This window comes from Xiphophorus couchianus, chromosome 1, assembly GCF_001444195.1.
Source record: "Xiphophorus couchianus chromosome 1, X_couchianus-1.0, whole genome shotgun sequence".
NCBI lineage: Eukaryota > Metazoa > Chordata > Actinopteri > Cyprinodontiformes > Poeciliidae > Xiphophorus > Xiphophorus couchianus.
The window spans coordinates 7,595,440-7,615,006 of NC_040228.1; the positions used below are offsets into that span (position 1 = coordinate 7,595,440).

At 37.5% G+C, this 19,567-nt stretch overlaps 1 protein-coding gene across 2 annotated transcripts in view; it reads left to right on the forward strand.

Annotated features, from left to right (window-relative positions):
* nphp4 (nephronophthisis 4) overlaps positions 1-19,567 on the forward strand; it is a 168,320-nt gene that overhangs the window by 127,120 nt on the left and 21,633 nt on the right. For both annotated transcript variants that reach the window (XM_028002260.1, XM_028002173.1), the window contains 3 exons: positions 8,643-8,777; positions 12,269-12,459; positions 13,216-13,430. In XM_028002260.1, coding sequence (XP_027858061.1) covers positions 8,643-8,777; positions 12,269-12,459; positions 13,216-13,430 — 541 coding nt within the window. The remainder of the gene's footprint in view (positions 1-8,642; positions 8,778-12,268; positions 12,460-13,215; positions 13,431-19,567) is intronic.

The following is a 19,567-nucleotide window of genomic DNA, read 5'->3' on the forward strand; positions in this document are numbered from 1 at the left end:
GACAGTAGGCAGACAGGAAGGAGGGTGAGGAGAGGGGAGGGGGGAAGACATGCGACGGCATCCTGTCGCATGTCGTCGAGTCGAACCCGCGACGTCCGCGTCGAGGACTAAGGCCTCCAAACGTGGGGCGTGCTAACCCCCTGCGCCACCACAGCACGCCCCATGTTTTATCTTTAATGAAATTTATCAGCAGCATGAATTAAAAACAAAAGGCAAATTCCTATGATTCTGAGTGAAAAACTGCAAATTTTTTAATCATCACAAAGTAGGACTCGCATGTAATTAATAAAAAGAAAATGTTATAAATTGTCACATCCATTTAGTCACACTACAATGCAGTAATTTTTTTAAGGTAAAGGACCCAAAAGTAGCCGTACTGAATAATAGAGAAATTAAGTGAGAAACGCTTTGTTTTGTTGAAACATCTGCAGTCTTGAGCAAACAAGAAGGACTGCCAGACAATTGTCTGAGCAGACACAGAATGTTTAAGCTATAACAACTGCTGGCTTGCATTTTAAAACTAATTATTGAATCTACAAAACTGATTTTTATCCACAAAACCACAATGCACTCAATAAAGGCTGAGACAAAAAGCAGACATATTTAATAACAATGTTTGATGAGCAGATTTGCATTTGGTCAAAGCAGAATTATCCTAACATATAAACAGCTTCAGGAGTAGCGAGCGAATAATGAGTAATCTTTCAATCCATGGTTTCATTGTTATTTAAAGCCCAAAGCGTTTTGAGAGATAATGTTGACTCAACAGTGGCTCATTAAAAATTATTAATCCATCGTTAGTTTCTAGACACATCTCTGTGTCCGAAATGTTTTCCAGGAACAATGATGGTTATTATCTACTCCCTTTTGATTTCACTGCATACAGTACAGACCAAAGTTTGGACACACCTTCTAATTCAATGGGTTCTCTTTATGTTCATGACTATTTATAAGGCAAGAAATCCCACTTATTAACCTGACAGGGCAGGTTGACCTATGAAGTGAAAACCATTTCAGGTGACGACCTCTTGAAGCTCATCAAGAAAATGCAGAGTGTGTGCAAAGCAGTAATCACAGCAAAAGGTTGCTACTTTGAAGAAACTAGAATATAAGGGCTATTTTCAGTTGTTTTACACTGTTTTGTTTAGTGCATATTTCCACATGTGTTATTCATAGTTTTGATGCCTTCAGTGTGAATCTACAATGTCAATAGTCATGAAAATAAAGGAAACGCATTGAATTAAAAGGTGTGTCCAAACTTTTGGTCTGTACTGTATATCAAGATAAAGTGAAATCAACTGTTTGATCAGAAGTATACTAAAATGCATCGAATTTGTCCCATGATGTTTCCTCTTTGGCGGATCATTAACACATCCTAATCCTTTGTGATCTAACATCAGTCAGATATTCAGATCATACTTTCGCAATAAACACACAAACACAAACCGCCATTACAGATAATTTTGTCTTTTCACAGCAAACATCTTAATCCTTCAACACCATGGGTCTTCCTCAGCGTGGTATCTGCATCACATTCTGTTTAACGCATATCTCAGATCAGACTGACAGAATAGAATAGAAATATCCTTTATTGTCCCACAGTGGGGAAATGTTTGGTGTGACAGCAGCAAGCTGACAGGCAATCGAAACATGTACATTCACACAAAACTAAAGATGTAAAATCTATGAAAACAAAAGAATAACACAATGTATTGTAAGGGCTAAATTAAAGCCCTAAATAGTGCTCATGTTGTTTAAAAATTACATACTCTGATCATAAGGTATATGCAAAGCTTTACAAAATGTACATGCTTCTTTGTGAATTAAAAACTGTTTGCAACAAGTGGTAAAAACTGTGCAACAGCAGAGATGTGCAAACAAGAGCGGAAATGTTATTGGAAAGGAGATAGCTGTGCAAATACCAGCAGGGATATCAACACCTATTGAGTTTGTTGTATAATATCACTGACATTATAAAGTATAATATAACTGCTATATTTCCTTTCTCTTCTGCTGGGAGAAAGGATCTGCAACAACCCTCTTTTCTGCACTTAGGATGCAGCAGTCTGTCACTGAAGGAGCTCTCCTCTTCAACAGCTTCATGCATAGTCTGTGACACTGGAGGGTGATATGATGTCTTTGCTGTATGTTCACTGGCTGACCCGTCCTGCTGCGCAAGTGGCATGTAGTTTGTTTTTTAATGTTATGTTCTTTTATGATCGGTAATAATTGTTGTTGCCCGGCTTCCCGCTTTATCCATTCCAGACTGCATTCTCAACTTATAACAAAAAGAAAGAAATAATTGACATACTCAGTAGTTTAAAAGCATAGTAAACAACAGTTGTATTTGGTTTATACTTCTGTTGTTGTTTATTGCAGTCAAGTTGACAAGGCAGGTAAATATGCTGATAAACTATAATCAGAGGCCATTTCTTCAGGTCATCTTCCCAATATTTGACAGATGTAGAGACTGGTAAAGCAATATTATTCTGTTCAGCCATTTTCTTCTGTGCCAAAGTGACTGGTTGTTTAAATGTAAGAATGCTGGTACAGTTGTCAATAAAGTCCACTAAGAGCCTTATGGGATTAGGGAATAAGGCTGATAGTCCTCAAAGATTGATCAAAATGACACGACAAATTCAAATCCTTGTTAGTTTGATTGTTTCTCATTAATGTTGGTAAAAAAATATTTTTATTAACAAATTTAATGCCAAATTCAACCATAGACACAGTTAATGTAGTTCTATAAAATGTCTGTGGATCTTGTGGTAAACTCAGACTTTTGCATCTTATTTAAAGTCACTAAATGTACTTACAGAAAATAGTCTGTGATTTTTAAAAACATGTTTATTTGTATGAAATAATATTGCTGACTCAGTTGAATCTGGGTTCTTTCAAAGTCCGATTTTCTCCACAACTAACACACAAAACGCGCAGAAGGACACACAAGCAGGAAGCGTATATCTGCTTTAGCACAGTGGAAATGGGCGATTAGAGCTTTCTGCAGACCTGACAGTGCTGCTCATCTGCAGCGGCCTGATAAGCCCTGAAGAAACTGACTTTTGCAGCTGGAGAGAGTAGAATCTTTTTTCCCAAATACTGCCCCAACTGGGACAAAATATCAGTGAAATTTACCTGGCCGTTAGTTTGGCTATAGATGACAGCCCACATGAAGTATCTCTCCGTCATTAAAAGCTCTCACTGCTGGCACAGTTACACCAGACTATATCAGACTAGCCTTTAGCCTTAAGGTGAGGCTGAATCTGCTTATTTCGAAAGGTCAGTGGCCTGGAACGGCGAAGCAGAAGAAATCGAATACCGCAGGCTACTTTGAAACCCCCTTGGCGGTCGCTCTCATTTGTTCTGGAGGCCAGCAAATCAGTGGCTTGTTATGGCCTTAACCTCAAGAACTGCTAGCAGGGCAAATGAGGTGGGCAGGTCGGGCTATTGTCATGCGACAGCATCGGGCAGTTGATAAATTTGATAGACTTCAACCTCCTGAGTCTTTGTTCACTAATTTTCTTCACACAGAGTGTGCAACACTCTCTCTATTGAAGTTTGAATTTGTGTGTTGAATATCATCAGGGCAGTCTTTTTGATTCAGTAGTTGTGGATGGGTTATATGACTGAGAGCAAGACATCCATACTTGCATCGACATTCAAATAATTTTGGTTCATCATCGTCACATTATTTTCATTACCTACTTATAACACTATCTTATGTTTGATGGTGATGAGAATTAAGCAAAAAAAAACACCATAGATGTGATAACCTCACAGAATAACTGATGGAAGAATCTGTAACGAGGCACTGGGAATAAGATATTTGCTTTTGATTGGAAGTGCTCTCTAAACTCTACAGCATAAGTGATATGTTCACAGTAATATTTGAGGAATTATAACTCAGGCAAATGCACCCGACTGAATGGTGTGGCCAGTGTAGGGTGATGGATGATGAGGAAAATGCTTTGGGATGGCAGACACCTCTCCCATTAATCTGCAGAACAGCACTGTCTGCCTCTGTTTGCATAGCAACACCGACTCCACATTATTCATTTAGCTGCTGCCTATTATCTGTTTGTTGATGAAAGGATTCTCCTTTGAAAGATTTGGAGGATGCTTTTGGCTTCCCCTCTGAAACTCCTGCAAGCTATCTGATGTGTCAGTTTTGGACAGAAGAGGCAGTTAATTGCTGCTCTCGCTACATTTCATACCAGATGAGAGTGCACCCTGAACGAGGATGCACTCTCGTGCAGCTCCTCGGAAAATGCTACATTTGTTTCAGGTATGCACCTCATTTTGGGCATACTATGATTTAGGGCCTGAAAACATTGAGGAAAAACTGAGTTTACTTTGATCAATTTTAACTTTTATTTCTACCTTCTTTGTCCAGCAGTGTCTGTAGATTAGATCTCATTTATTTCAAATTAAGCTCTTAGGCTTAAAATTGTGCAAAAATACTGATGCTGTATTTAACAATGGCGATTCAGAGTAGCTGATTGAGCCTTTGCAATCATCATTCACATTGTTAAAAATCTGAATTTAATTTACAGTCGGTAAGCTGGGAAAGGTACCTCTGTTAATCAGCCCACTGCAGCCTCGCTAACTGAGTAAGTAAATGCTGACTTCTTATACTTGCAATGCTCGATGGAGTGCAAATTGCAAGTATAAGATGATGCTCTCAATAAGATCTTAATAGCAACTACTAAGTTTTACATTCCTGAGAGATTTTGGTCTTTATTAACATGGTAGATTCATACTACAAATGTATCAGCTTCACATTCATGATGCAGAGGTGGCATTCCATCACATCCCAAATGTGCATTGTGAAATTGAGATGTGGTGACATTGGAGGCCATTGGAGTAGAGTGATCTAGTGGTCAGGTTCCAAAAACCAATTTGAGAATATTTCAGCTTTCGAGTGGCACAAAGCACCACTTGAGGTAGCCATCAGAAGATGGGAAGACCAGGGTTATAAGAAGATGGTCATAGTCAGCAACGATATGGTGCAAAGTGTGCAGAGAAAACAATATTTCACTCTATTACATGATCACCACCACAGTCTGAACAATTTGCAGAAGGCAGATTCTGACTCTACTATCTGAATGTTGAAACTGAGATCAGGACCTGAGACACTTCCAATGTGTTACTGTACAATTTTAGTAAACCTGTTTGGATTGTAGCCTTAGTACCCTGTTGTTTGCTAACAGGAGAGGTGCCTAGTGTGGTCTTCAGCTACTGTCACCAGCATGTTTCAAGGTTCAGCAAGTTTCTATGTACTTAGTTTTAACAAACGGTTATTTGCCTGTGTTGTTTTTGAACAGTCTGCCTATTCTGTGACCTCTGAGATCTGAGACAACTTCTACTCACTGGATATTTTCTGTTTTCCAGACTATTGTTTATAAATCCATGGTTCTTTGAGCTCTTGATAAACTGCTGATCTACTAGGATTTTCACAAACACATCTGTCTGGCATCAACAACCATATCGTGTTAATTTGAATCCGTTTTCTTCTACATTTCATTTGAGCTTAAAGAAGCCTTTTTCTGCATGTTTGGGTTTATGTAAATGTCTGAAGTACTGAGTTGCAAAAATTATTTTTTTGGTCGGGGGCCGCTTTAAATAAAATTAATTGGACCTTGTTTTTAATTTTAGTTGTGAATCTTGGTGTAAATACTTCAAAGCTAGTACTTTTGGTCAAGGTTGTGAGAATCTGAAATTGCCTCATGATTGAAATGATTTACTTTTGTAGCTCAAGCAAAACTTAAACCTCTGGCACTATAAAAAGAGGAGAACTTTTCAAGGTATGTTGCTCTCATGTTGTCCAGAGACCAATACCTTATCTAAGACAACATCTGGAATAATTCTTTGGACAATAATTTATACCAAAGTCTGTAGTCTATTCCTGCTGTTCTTCCAATATCTGCTCTGAAATCAAACTGGAAACCCAGTCAGACTGGCTCATGTGACATTTAACATCTTTATGTTCAACAGTCTGCATCAATCAACATGAGTCATTGTTCTGCCAGTGTCATACCCAAGCCCACTGACAATTTCAAGCTCCAAATGACAACCGCAAACTTTTGGACTTTTTGTAAAAGGTGTTACCTTCAAGCTATTTTGAATAAACAACTCCTAAACCAAGCAATTTTATTTTTATACCTTGGATCCTATTTTGGCTTATGTCAAAAACTTCATGCTAAGGAACAGCTGTTGTGCAGATGCTAATTTTGTGGATAATTGTATCTCTATCCCAGACTTATACTGATGGTGACCTAAGAATGCAGTGTGTGATCAAATATGAAGAGACAAGTTTGTCTTAATAAAACTGAATTTGCCTTCTGTGTTGTCTTATAAACACGAGTCTCAGTGAAAAGAAGCAAGAAAACTTGCTGGGAAAACTGGGGCAACACTTTCTTGTCAAACTAAACTATCTGAAATCAAACTGAGATAAGATCTATTTGTGGAGCCCCTGCTGGTGTCCTCAGGCAGATTCCAATGTTTATTCTCTAAAGAATCAGCAGGATTTTTTACATATAAAAACACTAATGAAACGGTGAGCATGGATAAAAAAACTAATGACTTTGATAACAGCTTCTTTTATATATTTTATATAAACAGTAAATTTCACCAAATATTTATGCAAAGTTGTTGCTGTTGTTTTTTTTATTACTTTTTTGCAGCTCATATTGCTGCTCAGTTTCTGTTTTCAGGTGTTTTGCTCGTTATCCTTACATTTTTTTTATTTTTTTTATGAAGCCTCCACAGGATCTCAGCAGGATTGAGATTAGAAAATTATGCAAGTCAGCATAATTTGTCAGATGAGCCTAATAGTCTTTAAGGAACATGAAGTGTTAGGTTTTTTGTGGTACAAATGTATTTGACATAGTTAGTTTTTCTTCATCAGTAGTGCTGATCATGTTTGTAAATCCCAATGTCTCTTACATCTCGGATTATTACTCTCTCACCTGCATACTGGTATTACGATGTTGCCTGTAATTTATGTTATTACGTACATTTACACAAGCAAAAGATATTATTTTAAAAATGTTTTTATTTTACTCCACTTTACATTTCCAGTCCACTATATAGTCTGGATCAGTAGGTAATAGTTGTCAGTCGGATTATGAACTCAAAATTTCAGCTAAGTGTAGAACGTGGGGGTGTCCAGTATAGTATTTGTGTTGAGATTATGTTAAAAGTTTCAACTGCTACTGTTTCTTTTTCTTTACTTGACAGCCAGCAATACCAAGAAAAATATTAGATGTTTGATGCCATTTTGATTCTGTACATGAAAAAAAAAGGTTTAAAAAAGTTTTACAAGAAAGTACAAGTCACATAATCCAGTAACATTTGGATAATTATTGTCTTAATTAATGCAAAGTCTCATTTCAACAATATTCATAAATGTTTCTACATTAATTTCTCTCTTCGCCAGTGCTGATTCCATCTACTTTGTACCTAGAAACTTTTATACTTGTGGCATTAAACTATATCACATTATCTTTCCATTTATTCCAGTATTTTCATAAATAATGAAGAAAACATGTTATAAAAATCTGACAAGAATCTGTATATTATGAGTTTAATTGTTCATGACTATTTGGAAACTTTTTATTACTCTCCTCCATTCCCCTTTATTTTGATGCCGAGTTCTGTTTGGTCTGGTTGACTCCTATAAAATATGACAAATTATGATCATTGATTAAGCCAGAATAACTCATTGGACTCCTGTTGGAAGCTAAAATGTATTGGACTCACGTGAGCTAATTTTCCTGCAATATACTATACGTGCAAAGTAGAAAATCACTTTAAGGTCGCACCAGGTGCATAAAGTCCTACAGGTGGGTAAGAATCTGTAAAGTTATTGTTTTGTTTTGTTTTTTTTTACATTTTGGAAAATCTTACTTTATCTTCTCTATATCTCTTGACATCTCAGATTTCTCTGGTGTAATTCTTGCTGAAATTATTTATAGATAACAATATTCTTTTGTCCATCATCACTTACCCCTCAGGATAAAAATATATTATCACCATATAAGTAAAAATACATTAGTGAGGGAAATTAGCTTGCACTTTATTATAAATATGAAAACTACAGATGAAGATATGCCTATTTTTTTTTTCAAATTCATGTAGAGTATGTTGCTATAAGAACTGTCTTTTATCATTTTAATGTGCACTCCGACCTCACCCAAATTTCACAAATCAGTGCTTCCTCTGTTGACTTCTCAAAATATTGACTTAGATTTTCAAATCTTTGAAATTATTGTTTGCATTATATCCTTAAAAACCCTTTTTAATACCCACATTTTATACCCACCTGATTAATTATGTGGAAGTTCTAAATGTAAGTTCTCCTTTAATTAAGATTAACTTTGAAACCATGACAAAGCCCTGTCACATAGAATTAAGAAGTGATACAGGGAGTAAAAATTACCTTTAATGCTACGGGAATCTGTTTGATTTGTCTCTCATTTCCACAAAAGTGGCCTGACATTGGATTTGCGGCACTTCAAGTGTCACCTGCTCCTTAAAGACAAACAATTTTTATGTTTCAACTTTAAAGTTGAGGTCCATCAGAGTGTTAATGGCTGGTATCACACACATACAATGATTTCTTTGCCCTTTGTTTCCTGCAGGATGTCCAGCTGACCCTAGCAGGAAGAGAGCAGCGAACGGGATATCATCTTATTCTCACATCATCACGCCTCGTGAAGTCACCACCGGCTTTAAAGGAGGAAGCCTGTCAACCCGAAACATCCTTCAACTTAATGGTCAGCACATCAAGCTTAATATGTTTTAATGCACCAACAAATTAGTTGCTGCCACTGGGGTAAAAATGTTTAAAACGTCTTAAAATAGATGATTTGGTTGCAGTAGCTTAATCTCAAGATGTATTATTTTGTAAAATACAACCTTATAACGTGACGACAGCATAAAGGAAGAGGCATCTTTGACTATTCCACTTCGCACAATGTCTCTGGATGGTTTTAGTTCCTCTGTGTGCTTCGTTTTCCTCATGTTTTATATAAGCATTGAATCAGGATTATTTATTTGGTTCATGTCTGTCGATTTTTCTGCTGAAAGACCAAATCACCACTCATATTCAGTTTACTGGTAGAGGCAACTCAATATCTCTGTAAAATGACCCAATATTTTAAAGCATTCATAAAGTGATGCACTCTGACAATGTTGACAAGGTCATTTGGACGAGAAGCAGGCCCACAGCATCACATACCCTCCACCTTACTTAAGTCAGCGTGATCTTTCAAATATTGTGAAATGTTGCAAAAAAGCTCAGCATTAATCTGATTTGACCCCCCCCCCCCAAAAAAAGACTACAAATGAAGATTCAGTAGAGTTCATAAATATTTTAGTGGTGGGACAGGAATGTGTTTTGTTGTCTCTTACATGACTCCCAAATATTGCTTATAATGTAGAAAAAAGTCCAATAGTTGTCTTTTTAAAACCATCCTGTAATGCATCATTGGTCAGTAATGAAAGATTTCTACAAATTCTGATCACCTTAAAAAAATATAAAGTACAACTGAAAACATGTTCAGTTGCATTTAGAGGCACCAATAATTCTGTCACCTATTCCTTTACATTAATTTTATTAACAATAATCAATTTGAATGTAGGACTTTTTTCAGTTTTCAATGTAAAATTATGCTGTTGCAGTAACAAGTGCATTTATTCCTAACCTTTACCATGAGTACTAACCGTTTTGTTTACCTTTGAGTCTGGTTATTGCACATTGGAGTTTCTCCACTCAGCTATCGGTGTGTGTCTGAGCCCTTGTTTGAGTGGAGCCTCAGCCACAGAGGAATCGGCGTCTTTTATTTGGGCGTTGACCGCGCTGCCGCCACCTTGATCGGCTCAGTCAGATACATTTCACATTCTTTCTATTGGCTGCACCAGCGAACCACTCAATTTCCAGGCTAATTGAGCTTGCACAGGCATCTCTAGTGGTTAGCCACAATCCTGTTTGTGGGTTGTTGTTTTTTTTGACTGTGTGTGCATGTGTGTCGGCGTGTGCAAGCATAGCCTTAGCAAAGGCACACAAACACACAGGGGGGAAACCAATTTTTCCCTCAATTAAGCGAGCCATCATCAGTCAACTGGCTTGCTATTGGTAAATTTGTCTTGAATTTTAACTATTTCTGAAACCCACACTCACAGAGTCAGAGGTTTCGCATAAGACATATAAAACAAGCATATAATTGCACAGTGTGAAACAAAATGCATCTGACAGGTATAGAATTGCAAACCGGCCTGCAGAAATGATGTGTCATTTCACAAATATTTCAGCTTTATTCACTGTGTCCAAAGCACTGATAAACAGTTATGCTGCTAAAAAGCTCGATGTAGCTCAGATTCTGTGTATAAAAACATATTTTCAAATTGTTTCATGGGCAGCTTCACCTCACAATCGCTTTACACACTGTGGCAATCAGTCACTCATACCTCTTGTTGCTATGCAAACACAGGCTGTTCACTGTTTGCTCTGTTTCTTACATGTCTTCCCCACCACAGCGTTCCCACTTATTGTCTCTTTTACATTCTCTCCTTCCTTCACCTTGGTGTGCCAGTTAAGCATACAGTGTGCCTAATTGCTTTCACTGGAGTCCAGTCACACCAGCAAGACTTAGTGAGCAGAGCAGCTACACACCATAGGGTGTTATATATGTGTGTGTTTGTGTCACTCTCCTGCCCCACTTCTTCCTGCCGGTGGCTGTGAAGGATAGCCAGACACTATCAGGTTAGCGCACTGGCTCCCAGCCTGATACGGTTTTGATAATGAGACTTGGAAAAATGTCTAAGGATAAGGAGTCGTACGAGTAGGGGGGGAAAAAGAAAAGAATAGCAGACATCAAAGATTTTGGCTTGGAAGCATACAACCTAGAAATATTCTTCACAGGGAAAGTTTTGTAATACCCCAGATTTATCCAGGCTTAATTAAGTCCAATAAAAAAAGATTAGCAATGTTTGTTTATTGGTTTTAAAATGTTCCATCCATTGTTCCAGTTTATATCCCAACTCTGTTCTGTTTGAAATCATGTAGGTCTTGAGTACACCCTGGAAATGTAGCCATCTATCACTTGGTAAACAAACACTTTGTTCTGACTTGTGAGGGCAGTTTGGCAAAAAAAAGCAATAAAAAAAAAACATGAAAAGCGTCTGTTTGAGGTGAGGGAGCAAGCTGGGATGCTCAAAGAAAACTTATGCACAAGTAAATGGAAACCTCATATAAACAGGCTGAAACAAGCTTGAAAAACTTGAATGTTTGAGAAAAAGTTGCTGCTTAAAGAAATATAACGAAATATGAACTTGCAGATCAGAAAGTGAGTCAAATATGTCACAATGAGAAATGGCTCTTATATAAATTAATCTTGCACTTCTGACAAAAACCTACATTCCCTAAAATCTACAAAAATATAAACAGCTAGATTCCTTTTGTGGAAGAATTACTGATATGTTTGTTTTGCTGTGACTGTTCATGTTCAAGGTGTTCCTTCAACTTAGCAAACACAAAACCTTTTCTGCTGCTAATTTTCATTTTGCCAATTCATTTGGTAAGCTTAAATACTTATAATTAATTTGGTTAAATTAATCTATTCAGCATTTTACATAGTGCAATATTGAAAGTTAACTTTAGAATTCTTTTGCAAAATGGTAGAAATGTAAAAAAAATGAGAAAATGCTCAAAGAAAGCAGGATACAAGTAACTTCAGTTTGTTAGTTGTATGTGATGAAGCAGAAAGCACTGGTCAGCATAGTATGTGGCATAGAAAAAAATCCACTCCAAATGCAGAAGCATTAAAAAATTTGTTCTACCACTTGTACAAAACAAAACAGAACTGGGTTAATTCACAAGAAATGTAGAGTCTCTGCAAGCTTAGTAATAAGGGGAGATTGCTTTTTCTAGAAATCAACGCTGCAGTTTAAGCTTTGTTTAAATACGTTCATAATTCTGTGACTGGTCCACTTGACTAAATTAAAATAATTGATAACTACGTAATCACTGAGGCAAAAGAAGACATCAGAGAATCTTCTCACTTGAAAATTTGGAGATTATGGTCAAACATTTTATCTTCTCCATCTGTTTTTATTTGTATTTTTGTAATTTTTCTTCTGAAGTGTCATTTGGATGTGTTGAAAGGTGCTAACAAGGAAAAGGCATCATCATTATCAACATGAGGAGAACAGATTCTATTCTTCCCAGTGAACAAATTCATCACTTCGGCCTGTTTTTACTTGGCAGCAAGGAACACGGCACAAGAACACAGGCTGGACGGAGATGCGGCGCTGTTGAACAGAAACAGAATCAGAGCTCGGGAGATCACCCCTGAAGTACAAAACCTGAACACCGACAGCAGGCGGCGAAAGCTGGACTGCATGGCTGCAGTGCATCGGCTGGAGGCTAAAGAGAACACAAAAGCAGCCGATGTTACGGTAATGTCAGACTTTGCGCTAATAAGTATTTGCAAATAACTTTGTTGCTAAACATTTTTGAGAAATCAGCATTTCATTTCTTAGCAGAGTACAAGTTCCAAAACAAGTGACAAACACACGCATATGCACCCCCACCCACCCCCACACACGTGCACCCCCTACATGTATGTATTAACGTGTGTGGGTGTGTGTATGCTTTTAAAATCAAAAAATAAATTTTGACACGTTTAGAAAAGTATTTCCAGTATTTAACGCTCCCAAATATGGATGTTCTTTGTTAAATTGGAATACCTAGTTTTTATTCCAAGCACTTGACGTAGACGGAGAGTCTGCAGCAGTAAACCTGGCTGCTAGGACATTTATCCAAACGGTACTGTGTTGTGTAGAAAGAATGCAATCAGTGGAGAAGCAGTGAAGTGTTAAAATATGTCTTGAAATAGTCACCGAAAGGTCATGGAGAAAATTATTGATTTAGTGCAACCTGAGTTTTACTGGCTGTACACTGGCCAGTGTTTCTACCAGTAATGATGACATTTTACTCCACAAAGTCATTAACTGAACACTCTGCTCTGAGAGTATTAGAGCTATGAGCTGTTGCACAAGAACACTGCACAGATCAAAACTGATCACAAAACTGCTCTGGAAACTGTCACAGCAGTTCACAGAGAACATTTTGGGTGAAGACCATGATAGTGTGTAGTATGATGCCACTATAAAACATTTATCAGTCCTTTGGTGTTGTTTTTCTGGTGTCAGGGTCTAAATCCAGCAACTCGGTTGATCAGAGAACATCAACCCAGCGACGAGTACAGCAAGGCAGAGGGAATTGCGAACATGCTGAGCCAGGCCATCACCACACAGCACCTTCTCTATGCCAACCTGGGCTCTGCTGAATACATGGAGTTTGTCCTGAAGAATCCCTTTAACGTGCCTCAGACCGTCACCATTCACAGCGATGACTCTGAGCTCAGGTGAGACTCTCCAGACAGTTAGTAGAGTGTGGTATCTACCTTTATCTGCACCGTTATTAGTTTATTTTGAGAAACCTAATCTTCCTCCAGAAAAAATAAAAACAAAGGTTTTCTTAAAGAAATTAAAACATTTTATGGCCACAGCATGATACTTCTAGAGTGGCTCAAAGTAACAAGTGTGTGCTTTAAGCTGTCAACACAAAACTTTATGTGCTTAAATACTTACAGTGCATCCAGAAAGTACTTAAAGTGCTCTATTTTTCCACATTTTATGTTACAGCTTTGCACACAGATACCCCACTATGACAATGTGGAACAATTGTTTGAGTGTTTTGCAAATGTATGAAAAATAAAAAAATAGTAACATTTTTGGGGATCTTGACGTCTTTGTAGTTCAATGCCACCAGAAAGCTCAAGAGATCAGTTTTGTTGTACCTGGTTTCACCTTTTTTCATACATACAGACATTTTTTTCCCTATGTTTTAATGTTCTCTTCTTTTTAACAAATCTGTTGAACTTATTCTCAGAGATGTACTTTAGTAAACTCGTTTATGACGGATTCATCCATGCGTGCATTGTCTTTACCCACCTGCATTTCAAAGTTGTTCTTACCTGTTTACTGTGACATGTCGAGCCACATTTTTCATCGTCGCGCACAACTTTTATTTGTTGCTCCCAAGACTTCTTAATTCATTAATTTGTAAACATGGTGCTATGCTTGCTTAGTGTGTGTTACCTCTTTTAAACTGGAAGGATGTTGTAAATTTATTGGTGGCTCTCCAATCTAACACGCTAGGTGTGAACATGTGTTTTTTGTGCGGTATGTGTTTTCTGTTGTTAGATCGTAACAAGCCATGCTCCTACGTTAAGCTGTGTTCACACTTTGTGAATGTGTTTCGATTTGTGATGTTAAAGCTCATGAGCCTATTTGTGCTCTGTGTTGTGGAATAATGTATCCTCACATCTCACACACTCCAGTGTAGCAGACTGAGAAGTTGACCCTTAATTGACAACTAAACAATTCAACCATTTTAAAATTTCACTACTCTTGATATTATGCTACAAGCTAATACATAAAGTTAGCGCAGCTGAACTTTGTATAAACAAGGTCGACACTTGACAAGTCAGAGGTCCAACTCATATCAAATTATATACAATCAACTTCAGTCCAGAATCAGTTTAAAACTAACCAGAAAAAGGCTCAGAAGCAATGGGCCAGGTGAGCTGTCTGTAATAGAGACAGTGAAAAAATGCATAAATGGATAGGAAAACCAACGCCACTCTGGCTGTAGCTTTTACCAAAAATGAATATTTTAACATAGTTTTGAAAACAGATTTGCGGTTTCTTCAATGTACAGCTGCAGGACATACTCAAACGTTACAGCGAAATTATAAACACTTTCCACTTTCTCCAGAACAAAACTTTTCTACTATTTGTGAGGTAATGTTTTGGAACTAACAGTGATCCACAATCAGCTCTTATACGATGATCACATCTTTATTTAGGAGCCAAACATTTATTACTCAGAGTGGCATTTGGTTGTGTCGTCTGTTCTTCTCTCCTCCTCCATTTAATTTTAATACATTTTCTGGCCTGTTTTGTGTTATTAGACTCAGTAATGATGAAGATTTTGGATTTAAAATTGAACCCCTGTAGGATTCCAGTAATTTGGGACTCTCAAGAGTTTTTTTTCCCCCTTAAACTTCAGGTTTACATGCTAAAGAACGTCCATCTTTGCACCAGTACACTTTCTTTTTGGTTTGTTTTTACTTTGTGCCTCTGGGCCGTACTTGTCATGAAGCTATGAACTGTGGGCAATTCCCTGAGGCAGTCTGCTGAAACGCAGACTCTCTGAAAATGTTACACCAGGGCTCAAAACATCTCGGAGAGAGTCCCGATGCAGCTGATGATTTGACAGTGGGTCCTCGCAGTATTAGCTGGAACCAGCTTCATACTTCCTACGTGTGGATATGAACATCACAAATATATATGCATGCATATTTATTTGGACTATTCTTGAATAGTCCATATAGAGGCTGATTATTTGGAGGTAAATTTCACATGTTTACATCAACAATGATAAAGGAGATAATTTCAGTTTACAAGAATGTTTCTACATGGCACTATGCGTCAACTTTTTGCTCATTATTCACAGACACTTGATAGGCTCTCAGACAATGAAGATTCTTTCGCCTTCAGAAACACAAACATGTCCTTGACACAGATGCATCTGTAATCCTGGCAATATGCCAAATAACCCCTTTAATCCAAACACAGCAGCCATTATTCCTGATGTTTGTGCTTGATTCTTTCCCTGTCTCCATGCCGTGCCCGTTTCTTTTCATTTAGCATCATTGTTAATCCCCGCCTTCACAGAGTCTTTTGTTTTGGATTCCGATCATGCCTGAGCTTTGGATTAACATATATCAGGTTGATCAACAAAGGCAGCGGCACACCATGGATAAATCATTATGGCATTAGCCCGGCCACTGGGCCTCCTCTAATTGAGAGTCATCAATCCTACTATCTGTCCTCTTACTGGCTTAGCACCCTCTTTGTTTATTTATTTCTTGACAAGGCAGTGTGACAATTTGTACTAAACGCTTTCACCTTTACCAAGTGCTGGAATGTGTGAATGAAGAACAAAAGTTTTGCATTATTGGACATGTGTCTTTTGCAGCATCTGGGTTTCATTAGTGAAACTTGTAGTTCCCTATGTGCACCGTATATTTTATGACCCTATGATATTTTACTGTACATAAGCAACCCTCCCGCATGTTGAGCTTCAATGTGTCTTTGATTATCCTACCCTACATGGAAGAGATTAAAGACAGGAATTCAAATAATGATTTAATTTAATTCTGTTTTTTGAGACTTGATAAAACCAGGAATGTTTTAGTTATGAATTTATTGATTTTTTTTTTACCCTTTCAAATAAAAAAAAATGTTGGAAAGATTTTAGTTTAAGTGACTCACTTAACTTTGAGTTGTGCAATAAACCCTAAGTTGAAGAAGTTATTCACATACTTTAAACCATCTAAAAAGTTTATATTCCACTTGTTAAAACCTTATCCAGATATGTTGAATAATTCAGACACAATCACTGACAAAAATCTCGAGTACCTTGAAATTGTGAGCAGATTAGGACACGTAACCATAGGTTACAGATAGTTATGGACTAGTTACCGTTACAGAGATTAGTATAATGTTAAGTAAAATAGTGTAAAAAGTGACCCTTTCGTTGTGTTACCTGACTGCAACTTCCTGATACTGTGGTCATCATAATCAAAATTTTGATAGTACTATTAAATCCTTGTTTCTTGTCCATCTGTATGAATTCACCTCAGTCAAGTCATCAGTCAGAAAATGCGTCATGAAGAAGAAAAAAACATATATAAATGCATCGGACTTCAAGTTGCAGGACCAGCCAAACGGTGGAAAAAATGTGCAACTCATTGCCCATAAAATGCTGTAATCGCTGACAGTTCTGTAACCACAGGTTTATCTGCTGATCATTTTAAAATCTGTATCCAATTTGAAAATATTTTGGATAATCTTTGCGATATCCAAGACTAATTTAGAAAAAAAAATCCAGTCCCCAACATTTATTATACAAAAGCAATTCAGTTAGCTTTTTTTTCATAAGTACTACATGAATTAATTAAACTGCATATACAATGTTAAGATTCACAGTAATTCTGAATGTTTAACCCTCCTGTTGTCTTAGCGCAATGCTCAGGAGAAGCACAGCAAATGTCACAGTCAGACAGGGTGAAGCAGGGGGTTGTCCGGTCAGACCGTCAATTTCCAAAACCACACAAAAAAAAAACCTTGTAAAATTGCACACAGGGTCGGTGCGACACCGCCGGACTGCGCACAGTGTGAAGAGCTTGTGGGGTCTAAATGATCTCATCTCTTAAGACCATTGGAGAGTTAAAAGCTTTGAGCAACACTGCACTTGTTTAAGATATAATGAAAGGAGAGGTTTTTTTAGCAGATTTATTTTTCCATTGATACCTTCTGAGAGTAAAACTTAACTTTAGATTTTCTGTTGATCTTTTCCAATAATTAAAAGTTGAATTCCAAAATGTCAGATTTTTAAATGGAACAAAATTGTCCATAAAGATGCATGAAGGTTGCATGTGTCAAACCTTTGCAAATAGATGTATCCTTATGCCCATTCATGGCTTGTATCTAAAGCATTTTACATCATAATCAGATTATTCATTTTTTCCCACTCAGTGTAAAATTGCTTATCAAGGAGAAGATAGGGTAACACCTGTGATAATTACAGGTTTATTGTGTAGTCCAAATTCAAGATCAATATGCCAAATGCATACAGCAGCATTTCTAACCTCTCCTTGATATATTTAAATTGAATATTGTGTCCTGTCAAAAATACATACATATACCGTTAGATGAGGTCACTCCAAAACAAGAAAGGTGGTCTAACAAAGCCGATAAAGTTTGAATAATAAACTAAGTCAACGATGGTCAACTCTTACTAATCTTACACAACTCCAGAAAGGTTTCAGGCAAAAAGAATTTCATTGTGAATTCCATTGTAATCATTTCATCCATATTTCATCTGTTTTCTTCTCCATCTCAGTGGGGAAGTAAAAGTGTCTATAATATCCGTGTTGGACTACATGAGCAGCAGCTTGGTCAAAACACCAAAGTTGCTCTGCTGTCGCTTCCTCATCAATATTTCAGCCGATGTTTGACACGCAGGTTTCTTGAGAACCTGGGGCGAGCTTTGGGTCAGGTCTTTGTTCTACAAGAACAAACCAGAAACAAGGCTGACCCTAACTCACAATTCCAGCATCAGTCTTTGAAGACAGAGTACTTAGCGATAGGCTAAGCTAGCTGTAGCTTTGATGTCAGCAGTTGTTTTCAAGCCCATAGGCTTCTCTTGATGGACACATTTGCTACCTGTTGTCATCTATTTTGTTGGGAATTTTGCACTTTGCCTGGCCGAGCCCTGTGTGCTGGAAGACTGATGGCTAGCAGATTGTGTGTTTCCTCCAAGCTGTGCTGCTTTTCTCCCATAATTTTTTTTTCCTATGCTGTTTTCAGCTCTGCATTTCAGTCGTCTTATTCTTCGGTTTTTGGTTTCTCTTACTTTGCTGTTTTTACTTTTATTTAATAATTAATCGGCCAACAGTTTGCAATAAAAACTCGCAGGTGAAACAAACACCCATAAAAGCCTCTTTGTTGTCTATGCCAAGGGCAAAATGTTTTATTCAAACCGCACTGTGGGAATATCCAGATACATTTCATAGAATTGACTGTAGCATCTTTGCCTAAAGTTGGCAATGATGGAGCTCTAAAAAATTTAAAAACTCCCAGTCTCCTATTGAGAAGAAATTTCCCCCTCCACTCCCATGGCTTCAAACCTTTTGAAGTCTAAAGCAACCGTTCCCTGAATGCATTTGTGTGTGAAAATTTTTGCATATAAAGAGAAAAAGAGGAGGAGAGATAAGACATTTCGTCTGTTGGAATGGGTTATCGCGTTCTGGTCGTTATTCCCTGGAAATCCATTTATTAGGGGACCCAACTGGGGCAATTTCTGTCCTCTTTACACCTTTTCCATACACTCTGTCAATAATTTAAGGCAAGTAAGTGTGGTGGAAGTGTAGCTGCTTGGTTCAGGAGTTTAGTGAAAGTTTACTCCTGGCTGTTCAGTAGCGTGTGTGCCTGTTAGACTTCAGACTTAAGAGTTCCCTTTATTTTTAAGATCTGGTGTCACCAGAAGTCTTCATTCATCAGTAGCTTGACAAGAAGATCGGCAGAGAGAGAAGGGGATAACATGCAGCATGCTGAGGTTGAGAATCGAATCGTTGATTACAGTAGAGGTGTGCTTGCTCTACCAGTGAGGCACACAACAGCCCTCATTTAAGATTTTCTTCATGGCTTTTAAAAATACAGAGTTGTACATTAACAACAAGCCTCCCAACTCATAACTATATATGAAATGGTTGGTTACCTTCATTTCAGGAGATTATGTACTATAAAAATAATGACTAATTTTATTAAATGTGCCTTTCTTACACAAAGACACATTACAAACGCAAACTTCAGTGTATTTTGTTTGGATTGTATGTGATAAAGCTACACGCAATAGTGTGTAATTGTG